We start from the raw sequence: 12,432 nt of genomic DNA, 5'->3' as shown, positions 1-12,432 counted from the left end.
TTTTATTTTCAAACACTTGTTTTGTTAACTAATATTGTCTATCAATAGCAGAGATTCTATATTTTTTTAAAATTGATGGCATAGGGTCTGTGAATACCTTGAAATTGTAGGGAAAAATCCATACATGCCCATTTTTCAAAAATTTGTTTTTATGATTAACATACAGGGAAAAGTAGATTGAGCATTAAGATATTGTTGCCCATATCTGTGTGCACAGTACACTCAGCCATGGTCCATATGTATGACTTGGAAAATCAGTCAATTTATTTGTCACAGATTTGTTTGGCTTTTGGACTGAATGGGGTCAACAGAAATATCTGGAGGGGGAAGGTCCAGGTACTAAGTACTCACTACTATCCTCTATGTTACGTAGGTTTCTTTTGGAGCCTCAACTGAGAAAAGACCATTTGAGGGACTGCTTCATAACCTTAAAAAAAATGTGGTAATTATATGTATCTTTAAATAAATAGTTTCAAGCATTTTAATATTAAAGAATGTTCCCTAATCAAGGAATTAGACATTTGTACCATTTGAGTTCTTTTTTTTCCCCTTACGCTATAAAATTAACTATCTTCATGAAGGAAAGTTATTTCTAAAGAGTCTTATAAAACTGGTAAAACTGAAAGTGTACTCAGCTCAGTAATTAGAAGAGCTACATTAAATGAATGCTTTTAAAATGTCCTTTAATCTTCCCAGCACTTAAAGGTGCCACAGTGATTGAGAATGCAGGCCTACAGTCTAACTGAAGTGGCTCTACCACCAATTAAGGTATTTGCGATCTTACTGTGGCTCATTACTTTGTACTTCAATTCTCTTATCTGAAAAATGGGTATAAAATAATGCCCACCTCACTGGGCTATTTTTAGGATGAAGTGAGAATACTAATACAAATGCTTAGAAAACATAAATATCAATTACTATTATCATCCCTACTCTACAAATTAAAAATCTTTCACTTTTCAATAAAGTGAATAGTTAGCTCAACTGGGTTCCATTTTATACCATCACTCTATTTTAGGCTAACACCTTGGGGTATTCCTACTTCACCATTCAAATAAAAGATATGAATCAGAAGTATCGATTTACATAGTGAGAAGAGTTTCTTACTTAAGATCCCCACAATTTAATGATAGGGTTTTTTTGTGGCATATTTTTTAAAAGGTTATAAAATGATAAATGTAAAATGTTAAATATTCAAATTATATGAGTGTAAAAAGTAGAGATTCTTCATCCCACTCCCCTGTGCATGTTCTCAACCACTATAATAGGTGCTGGCTATAATTAGCCAATGTGAGCCCCAATTTCCTTATGTGATACGTGATTCTTATATCATATAAAGTTTTTAAGATTAGAAGTATTAAGGATATGAAGTACCTTGCACAGTGCCCAGCACACAGGTATTCAATAAATGATACGTATCATTACAAGAAAGTCTGTATTCAACTTCCTCTTCTTTTCAATGAATGAATAATACTTCTGTCTAACCTTAGAGCATTATTGTCAAATGTGAAAATACTTTGTAAACTGTTAAGTGGTAAGAAACATGTGAAAAATACTTTTATTAGATGCCCCTTCTTTAAGCTGCTGCTGCAAAGGAAGCATGATGACAGATTTCAGATTTTCATGTTCATTTTGTTCCTTTTTGTAAGAGGGAAATGAAAATGATATATTCCTAAAGCTAGTGGACCATAATTCTTTTGCACTGAAAGTAAAAATAGAAGACTAACAATTTATATCAAATATTAAACCTCCTAGAGCAAGCTCACTGCTTCCTGACTCAAAAGTAAGAAACAGAAGCACAGGGAACATACAAAGGATATACAAATGAATAATCTAAAATAAAATGCACTGTCTCCAGAAGAAATTACCACATACAAACCCAACAACAAAATACAATTCAAAGCTGCATTCGAAACTATGTATAAATATGCAAAATATGTTCTGTCTTCCAGGAAATGGTATAGATGTCTTCTACTGAATACTTTTAAAAGTTGGCAGTTATATGCCTAAGTGGAAAATACACGTGCAAAATGAAATTTTTAAAGGAAACTAAAGATATGTAACAAAAACCTTTACAGATGAATATTTAAAACATGAAAAGACCATATCCGATATAATCTTGCCCTCAATTTTGATAATTCAAAGCAACTTATTGATAGACCAAGGACAAACAGAAAGAAAACTTGAGTAGTAAGTATATAAGAATGTAAAAAATTCAACTCAAAAAATATTTGATAAGCAATATATGTTAGGTCTAACAATTCCAGTCAATGACAGTGTTAAAAAGCAAAATGTTCTCTCAATAGGTAACTTTAGCATAAAATAGCCCATCTCATGGATAGGGCAATATTCTGAAAGATAAACATTATACTGATTCAGTATAGGCTAAATCTAAATCTGTTATTTTACAGAAAAAGAAAACTTCCTAGAAATGTCTGCCATCAAATTCACCTGGCTCTTGATAACATTAAAAAGTGCTTGAAAAATCAGCACAAATGCCTTCTTCCCTTACAATTTCTTGATTTGTCTGAATAAATTCATCTTATCAATTGTACCTTTTGACTTGAAAATATCTAACATGTAGCAATGTCCATAAGAATAACACAGCCATGTTTGAAGACCTTACTAAATTTTAATGGTAGTGCTAAGCCACTCTTTCTTTCCATTCTGAAATACAACAGCATTCTTTGGTCAATGTAATTCTTAGGCTCAGTATACTTTTGGTTTCTTCACTTTCTGTCTTCATTAAGCAAAGCTAGAAGAGTGAAAACTTCCATATACTCTAATAGATGAATATGATAAGTTGTAGCTAGACAAATTCTGTTACAAAAGGTAGCTATGCAGTAAGCGCCAATCCCTACACAGGAGATACCCATTTTATACTATTGTAATAGTTCAGTTTTTTAAAAAAAGCAAATACTTTACCTGAAATGCTCATGTTGAAAAAACAGTTGGGTTTTTTGTTTGTAATGCATTCTTTTGAAAGTTATACAATTGATATACAATGCTAATTCCCATGAATATAACTATACACAACTACAGTTTCTCATAAAGCTCAATTCAAGCTGATAAGCTTTCAGTTTCCATCAATTTGAGATAAAACACATAATTTTCCCGATTGCATGAGGTAATAATTCTCACCCTCACTTGCTCCATCTGCACTTGCTACACAGGTACAATACACAGTGTACTATAGATACATACTTGTAAATTTTTTACACGCCAGTTTATATCTATTGACGTTTACCACAAGTGCAGGCTCCTGGATTTTTCAGAATTACTTTGCTATTAAACAGGATATACTTCTCTTATATGAAATGCAACAATATTTCAACACAATGCTATAATTAAATGTCAATAATGAAATATTTAACGTTAGGTAGAAGCACAGATGAAAAAAACTACACCTTGCCTGTAATTAAAAAAAAAAAATGTTGAACGAAAGAAGAATCTATTGTGGGGGAGAAGTGGCTACTGTAAAATTTTATACTTAGGCAGTTAATCCTCCAAAGGTACGCTGTCACATCCTACAAAAGAGAAAAAGGGTTTTCTCGAATAAATAAGTATCTTTTAAAACATAACTGAAATGTCTCTTAAACGGTTCAGGGACAAGAGCAAGTTGAAAATGATGAAATAAAAGCCACTATACAAATCATAATTATCAGGAAAGGTTTTAGAGAGATCTAGGTTCAAATGTCAGGTCATATCACTTATAGAGAAATTTGTGACCTTCGGCAAGTTTCTTAATCCTTCTTAGCCTCAATTTCTTCATCTGTAAAATTGGTCACTGTGCTAATTAAGAGATAGTAAAAGATGTATTATCAGCACTGAGCCTGGCACTTAGGGGTCAATAAAGTAAATACAATGTTTATTATCAAGTCAAACTTGGGGGGTGGTATTAGTGACCTTGCAAAAACTGGTATGGTCCTTACTTTACTATCAACTTTTTGCGTGACTGGTAGTGTAATTACTGGTACTCCTCTGCTGTTCATTTTTAATGCAAAGGTCTCTACAGAACTAAGGAAAAAAAGACCTAGGGTGGGGTTACAAACCGAATTTTTCGGTTGGCAAGAACCCGGACTCAGCCAAAACTGCGTGTGCTGCAAGAATTAGTCTGTGGGTCGTCATCTTACATTTCAAATACCCAAACGACCCCCGCAGCCGGCTTGATGAAGGGTTAGAAGGATAATTCCCAGTGTATGCTTTTTAAAAGAAAACCACTTTTTCAGGCAAAAGAAAACTCTAGCACCCAAGATAATACTAAAGATGATGAGTTATTAATTGTTAAGTGACTCATTAAAGCCGTACATTTCTGACAAAAACTAACTTTCCAAGATAATCGATTTACTGAACAAGATTTTCATCTTCTACTTTAAGCTGAATATTTAAAACTTCATCTGCATTTATTTAAAAAGCCAAATGACACAGGAATGATTATCCCTAAATTAATTAAAAAGGAGTGAGCTTTAAAAATGGTCAAGTAAACTGCCCAAAGTTACATGGCTTGTAAGATACAGAGAAGCTGGGATTCGAACTTCTATCGTTCCAGCTCCGAAGTACAAGCTGTTTTCGCTACTCTAAGGCTCGCGCTTCCACTTGTCTCCCCTAAACGGTCGGGTAGAGAGAACATTTATTATAAAACTTCTTTTTTTCCCTTCTCTGTTGCCAATCCTTCCATGTCACACTACCTCCTATGCTGGGATATAAACTCCATACAACAAGCAAGGCGCACTAATTCTAGGAGTCGGAGCATAGGGCCGGAGAACAGAAAATTGCTTTTACTTCCTACGCGGAACGGAGGTCGGGCGCCAGTACCACAAGCGACAAACCTAGGCTGGGGTCCAGAGAGGCTGCAGACCGCGCCCAGGTCTCAAGTTTTAGTCAAGGCCCACGTTCCGGCCAGGCGAGGGGAGCAGAAAAGGTTATCCTTTCCTGGCACCCTGGCCGCGGCGGGAGCACATTCAAGGTTGGAGTCGCAGTAACAGTGCACACAGTAAACTCAAAATCCCTCTTCCGCTCGTTAAACGCACTTACTTGAGCGAAGTAATTCCAGGACACAAGGCCGGCACCGGCAACGGGAAGGGCTCCTCTGTCCTCCTGCCCCAGGCGCTGGCGGTGACGACATCTGAGCCGCGCCGCCACAGCGAAGGCCCGGCGCACGGAGCGCGCGCTCCCGGCAGGGGCGGGGCGGCCCAGCGGCGCCGCCTTTAAGCGTCACGGGCGGAGCTCTGCTTCTAGTCTGCGGGGTTTGAACATGTCGCGGCGGCTGAATCGAGCAACCGAGCGGGAACCCCGAGCGGGTTTCCGAGCTGAGAGGAGAGACTGTGGTGCCTCGGTACCCCAGGGACTGTTAAAGGCGGCGAGGAAGAGCGGCCAGTTAAACCTGTCGGGCCGCAACCTCAGTGAAGGTAAGATCCAGAGGTACGCCCCTGATTGTGCGTCCTTTCAGAAAGCACTTGCCCTGGGTAGCCTCCCTTTCCTCTGGCTTTGGCCCCCTTTGCCCCAGGCTGCTAGCCCGGATCGCCGTGCTCAGACTCAGGCACTCATCACAACTTCCACTGCGTCGGCCAGCTGGTTTGGTTCCTACTTTCGCTCCCGGAATCTTTGATGCAGGGACTCTGCTAGGAATATGGCCAAAATTTAAACGGGACACTTTCTGGGATTTCCACATTCTATGGGATAAACAACATAATGTGTGACTGAATTAGCTATCAAATGAAGAGCAAATGCCTTTCTTTGGCCCTCTGTTCCCCCTCTTAGTTTAATCTCTTTGGGCACTTACCCACGCTAAAATTCTGTATTTTATCTGCTCCTTTGTGAATTTAGAGTGAATGCCGCTGTTCGCTGTCAAGACTCTTTTCTGTTTGCAACTGGACAGAATCCTAAATACAAGGAGTAATGATCATATTTCCTAAATTGAGGGTCAAGGTAGAGATCATACAATGAATTTGGGACCATCTTGAAAAATCTAGTGAGATCAAAATCAACAATCTGGATACCATGAATGAATAATTGTCAGATGCTCTTCCAATTATCTGTTGTGTAATGGAGGGCGTGGCAAGCAGGGGAGAGAGAGAGAATATGCCATTCTTCCTGTAACGTTTTCCTCTTGTTATATTCAGGTTTTAAACTATCTGGGATTAAAAGTTTCCATTACCTTCTAAGGATTGCTTTTTTATTGTGCCATGTATAGAATTGACCATGCAAACAAATACTGATTGAATGAATGAAAGAATATATGATAAAAATCTCTGCTCTACCGGGAAAAGCTTTTAATCAGTGAGAATGTATATATACACTTACTTTTCCCAAAGCCTGGAACTCGTTATCTGATACCTGATTAAGTTTCACTCCTTACTTCCTGTTGGACTCTGCTCGGATAGGCCCTTCCTAACTACCCTATGTAAATACCATTGTGAATATTGTATTCTCTAACCTGTTTTTTAACTGCATTTATCACTATCAGAACTTATGTATTTGTTTTCTCTGCACTCCGCTAGGATATTAGTTCCATGAGCTCAGGGAACTTTGTTTTGTTCATTGTTATATCCCTAGCATTCAAAATGCGTTTGGTACATAGTAGATTCTTATTAAACATTTGTGGAAGGCATAAGTAAATGAATATTCCCAGATACTAAGTGGGTGCTGGAATGTACTTAATGATTGGACCTGTTGGTTTAGTCTATTAAAGTTTCAGGGAGCAAATGAATTTTGACTCTTAACTCCATGATCACGTGGATTAGGGCTGTTTAGGTTATTATTGTGTAAACAGAGCCTAACACAATATCTGGTACATACTAGGTACTCAGTAAATGATGTCGAAGGAGAGAAAAGATGTAAATGGGAGAGACACATGATATTTATATGGTATTTATAACTTATATCTCAAAAAGGAATCCTTGTTACCATAAGATAAAAGATTTTTTTTTAATCTAATTGTAACCTTCAATTTCATCTGTCACTCAGCCTTTGATATTCAAACCGCTGTAATTCTGAACTATTCACATGGTCCATTATGGCAGTCATGCTTCTTATCTCCATATCTTTGCTCATGTAACTTTGAGATGCTTACCGTCCTGCGTTTTATTTTCTCATTTATAACGTGATAATAATAATAGGATCTACTAAAGTTTAAATGAGATAATACACATAAAATGCTTGGTACATAAAAAATACACAGTAAAAATTGGCTATTGCGTTCTTGCAGTAGCCTCCTAAGTGGTTTCCTGGATTTCTTTTTTTAAATCTCACCCTCTAAATCAATGTTGTTATCAAAAATTACCTTTCCAAAACATAGATCTTATAATGTCACTCACATTTAACGATTCTCCATATCCCATAAGATTCAGTATAAAGTTCTTAGTACAACATACAAAAGCTTTTTGAAATTTTCCCCTAAGTGTCTACAGTAAGGCCTCCCGTCTCTTTTCGGAATCCCATAGTTTAACATCAATGACAATAAGAAAAAGTTGTCTTTCCCGCAAACAAGCATACTTTAAAATCTCTTTAAAACAGTTTTAGGTTTACAGAAAATTGAACGGATAGTACAGAGTTCTCATATACCGCCTCCCTAGCTTATATTTTTCCCTATTATTAACATCTTGCATTATGTAGTACATTTTTTACAACTGATCAACCAATATTGATACATTGTTATTAATTAAAGTCCATTTTTTTACATTACTGATCACTTATAGTCTTACACAGTTTGCTGAGTTTTGACAAATACGTAATGACATGTATCCACCATGCCTTAAAAATCACCTGAGCTCTACCTATTTATTCCTTACCCTGTTCCCCCTGAAGTCCTGGCAGCCACTCATCTTTTTACTCTTTCTGTAGTTTTGCCATTTCCAACATGTCATATAATTGGAGTCAAACAGTATGTAGCTTTATCACTGAATAACATTCTATGGTATGAATGTACCATTTTATTTCTCTATTTACCTTTCGAAGGAGATCTTGGTTGCTTCCAGTTTTTGGCAGTATGAATGAAGCTGCTGTTCATTTTCAGGTTTTTGTATGGACATAAGTTTTCAATTCATTTGGGTAAAAATCTAGTAGTGCCTTTTTTTTTTTTTTTTTTTTTTTTTGCTTTTAGAAACTTTGTGGATTTTTCCCCCCTAAATATTTTTGATCTGCAGTCAGTTGGATCCGCAGATGCAGAACCCAAGGATACAGAGGGCTGATTGTATACTCCAAGTCTTTCTTTCCTCCTTCGTATTTTACTATCATATAAATGTATTTGTAAAGTGTAGTCATGTCCATTATTTCTACACTGGAAAAATAGAACCTTGCCTTTAATTTTGATGTATATAACAAGAAACAGTTAAAATTCTGTTGATTCTTATTCTTAAATGATTGCCTCCTGGAATGGATTCTTAATGTTGTCACTTCTAAAAGCAGTGAGATGTTTTATTAACCAGATGGGGTTGTTAACTGATAAGCAGTGCAGATTTATTTTTATTATAACTGAAATCTGTGTACTCTTGAGGGTTTTTAGATGCTTTCTTTTCTAGTTACTTTGTGAAGGAACTAGGTCCTAGTTCTTTTGTGAAAATACTATTTATTTTTTTCCTCATTATAAAACCTTTATGTCTACTATAGAAAAAGTAGAATCTATAGAAAGCATAAAAAATTGAAAGTAACTATTCAAGGTTATCACTATTGATATTTTGTAGGTTTTTTAATCTTTTTTTTGGTTTGTGAATATGTACATTTATTTGCCTTCTGTTTTTTATTTTTAACAAATTTGGAATTGTACTGAGTCCTTTTTAGGCTTCTATTTGTACATCTTTAAAGGTCACTTGAAAAATCTGATTATTTTTAATGACTCTTTAATAGTCTGTCTTATGAATACTGTAATTTACTTAAATATGCAAATATTGTTGGCTGTTTTAAAGTCATCATTCTGAGTTTCAGTTCCATAACTTACTTAGAAAGGTATACCTAAACAAAATAATTAATAATAACCAACTTCAAAGAAGAATATTAGAAATATTCTGGAAATTTTTAAGTGACAGCTCTTTTTATGAGCAACAACATGGGGATATATCATTGTTTGTTCAACATAGATATTGCAGCTCTTTTTCATTGCACCAGATAAAATGAAAGTAGAATTGAAGACGAAGTATTGATTGTTGCCTTGTGCTTGCATGATCATGGCAGTACAGTCGTGTAGGAATGTTTTGCGGTGATTCATCAAAAAATGAGTGAGAGTAAGAGATGCCAGAGTTTGGAACAAAAGTATACTCTAAAATTCTAAAGGAAACCGCATTGTTGACTGACAGGAAAATAGTTAAGTGGTTAATTTATTAAATAAGCCAATTAATTTGGCTTGAAAACCATCTTATTTGGAAGAGAATTATGTGTGTAAGGCTATCCTTCCTTATCTTGAAGAGAGCAGTTTGGTTAGTTTCCATTTATGGAATTAAGTAAATAGGTCTAGGACTCCTAGCCCTCAAGATGTCATGTTGTCTGTTGTAGGATAATGAGAATTTGCAATATTCAGTATGTACAGTTTGTTGTGACAGGATAAAAAGTGTAACATAAACTATGTATTTACCAAGATTTTAAATAACCATCCTTATACCTATATTAACCATGTTCTGCTTTACTATTTAGCTTAACTCTGTGTTTTGACTCCTGCTTGTCTTAGTGCAATTTACTGTCATATCCTAAACAGCTAATAAGAATTAACCAGTGTCCAGATTTTAATAACAAATAATTTCAGAAAGAAACTGGGTTTCCAGGTGAGTAGACCATCAAAACAAGCCTACCTCTTAAACAGTTCTTAGGAATGAAAGCACAAGAAACATGCCTTGATTCATATGTAATGGCAGAATCTTGAGGTAAACACTTAATTTTTAGTATGCTGAAATCCAGGGAAGTCTATTTGTTTGTATTATAAAACAAGGAACTAGGTGGTTAATTGAAAATCCCATTCCTATTTCTTAATCTTTAAAATTGTTCTAAGTATTAGTGTTTTAATTTCTTGAGGTGTGTATCTCAGGGTATTACCTATGCCAAAGTTTGTTTAATAAATTAGTGCAAATTTAAACTTATCCCTATATTAATATCATGTTCACTCACTTGCATTTTAATATGTTTTCTTGAGTAGGAGAGAAAAAATACAGAGGGGGAAAAATGGAATTATAGTTTCAGTGAGGTTTATCTTCACTATAAAACTGAATGTACCCTCAAGTTAAAGTAATAAATTCAAGCACAGTTTTCTCTTAAAGTGATTGGTAAACATGTTTCCTTTTTTATGTGTTTAACATTATTTCTTTTTTTTTTTGCAGTATCCTGGACTTCAGGAAGAATAGTTAGTTCTCTTCATGCATTCTAACACAACATAGCAATAGTTATCTAACATCTAACATTAACATCTAGCATAATATCTAACATCTAACATCTGACATCACAATGGTTCAAGTGTTCTAAACCACAAAGATACATCTCTTTGAATCAACCTAAAGCTGCAACTGAGTTAATGCCTTCTATATAACTTTTTAATTTTACTCTGGGGCTGGTGTGTGTGTGTGTATTTTTTTTCTTATTAAACTTTAGAGATAGCTTGAAAGTGACACTAATACTGTGGTTTGTCAATGTGGAATTTTTTCTTTACTGTAATGAGGCCATTGGTGGCCATGAATAAATTACTGTGGAGAAAATTGGGAAGTTTATCAATGAGCTTTCCTTAATCCTTTATATAGAGACTTGATTTACAGGTTTATTATAAATAACTGGGTAGACAGTTTAGTGAATGGTATTTGTAGGATAAGGTGTTATCAGAATATTACCCTGTACCTAGCAAAAGCCTTTTTGTACTGCTATTGTTAGATCCTCACATTTAAGTGACAGTAGGGCCCTCTCATTTAATTAACAAGGAAATTGGGGACCAGAGATGCTAGGTTACTGGCCAGTTTGATTATACAGTTTAAACTAGAGCTCTAGGATCCTTGACTGGTCAGTGGTATATCCATAATGTTACAGTGTGTATCATAGTTTAATATGTTTACAATTTTTGGAAGTTGGGAATCAACCTAGACTAGGATGTAGACCTTAATGGGAATGATTATGGTTGTCTACCTTAAGTAAATGGTTATTTTTGTATACTGTGGATGATCATTATATTTATGAAACTGTGCAAAGAAGTTAAAAAAGATTTTTAAATCTCATGATTTATTGCTCCTATAGTTTACTGGCTACACATTCTTTGATTCATCCATGTAAACACTATTTTAAACGTGTTTTTTATTTCTTCTCTGTTTCTTCACCTAGTCACTTGTATCTTCCTCAAAGTAGACAGTTCTCTGCCATCAACCCATTTGTGAGTCCCCTTTTTTTGTAATTAGCTGTTGTCAATGGAAGAAAGAATGATATGCCCAAAAAACATGTAAAGAAGCCTTGTTTCAGTGCTTGTTAAGGGTCATGCTGTCCATTGTGGAAGTCTCTAGTCACATGTGGTTATTTAAATTTTAATTAACCAAAATTAAATGAAATTAAAAATCAAGTTCTTCAGTCACTTTAGCCACATTATAAGTGCTCATTGGCCATGTGCAGCTAATGGCTACCACAGTGGGTAGAGCAGATATAGGAATATTTCCATCATGGCTGAAAGTTCTGTTGACAGTGCTGCTTAAGGGTATTATCTACACTGTGAGAAATATGTATGTGTATATACACAAACACACATACTTCAATTTTTCTTCATTTATTGATATATGTATATATAAACTTTCATAAGATTATCTTGGTATGTTATATCACCTGTTTTTAAAAAATTGATACTCTTATTTTTTGTTAACTATACTGGGGGATAATTTACAAACAATGCATGCATCCTTTTTAAGTGTACATTTCAATGAGTTTTGACAAATATATACACTTGTGTAACCACTACCAAAATCAAGATAAAGAACATTTCCAACACTTGAAAAGTTCCCCTTGCTGTCAGTCCACCCCTACTGCTAGCTCCACAGAACCAGTGATCTGCTCTTTGTCAACATAGATTAGCCTCTTCTAGAGTTTCGTTCAAATGGAATTTTACGTTTGCAATTTTTTGTTTTAGGCTTTTCCTTAGTAGAATGTTGTTTTGAGGTTCATCCATATTGTTTGTATCACTAGTTCATTTTTATTGTTAAATAATAATAGTCCATTGTATGTATATATCTCAGTTTGTTTATCCATTCACCTGTTGAGCTGGTTTCTAGTTTTTGGCTATTATGAATACAACTGTTTATGAGCTCTGAAGTACAGTCTTTGTGTAGGCATATATTATCATTTCCATTGGGTTTAATACCTGAGACTGGAATTGCTGGACGTATAGTAAAAGTGCATGCTTAACTTTATAAGAGTTCACCAAACTGTCCCTGGTAACACGAGAGACTCAGTTGCTCCACGTCATTACCTACACTTTGTATTGTAATT

At 35.2% G+C, this 12,432-nt stretch overlaps 2 protein-coding genes across 3 annotated transcripts in view; one reads left to right on the top strand and one right to left on the bottom strand.

Moving 5' to 3' along the window:
- SRSF11 (serine and arginine rich splicing factor 11) overlaps positions 1-5,165 on the bottom strand; it is a 39,417-nt gene extending 34,252 nt beyond the window's left edge. Inside the window, 1 exon segment of the mRNA XM_032494565.1 lies at positions 5,035-5,165. The gene's annotated coding sequence lies outside the window, so the exon portion shown is untranslated.
- Positions 5,166-5,192: 27 nt separating this feature from the next.
- Positions 5,193-12,432, top strand: part of LRRC40 (leucine rich repeat containing 40) — a 44,216-nt gene continuing 36,976 nt past the window's right edge. For both annotated transcript variants that reach the window (XM_032494562.1, XM_006191037.3), the window contains exon 1: positions 5,193-5,408. In XM_032494562.1, the coding sequence (XP_032350453.1) occupies positions 5,255-5,408 (154 nt within the window). In that variant the 5' untranslated portion in view covers positions 5,193-5,254. The remainder of the gene's footprint in view (positions 5,409-12,432) is intronic.

The sequence above is a fragment of the Camelus ferus genome, chromosome 13 (genome assembly GCF_009834535.1).
Source record: "Camelus ferus isolate YT-003-E chromosome 13, BCGSAC_Cfer_1.0, whole genome shotgun sequence".
Taxonomy (NCBI): Eukaryota; Metazoa; Chordata; class Mammalia; order Artiodactyla; family Camelidae; genus Camelus; species Camelus ferus.
This window is presented reverse-complemented; position numbering and strand designations above follow the sequence as displayed.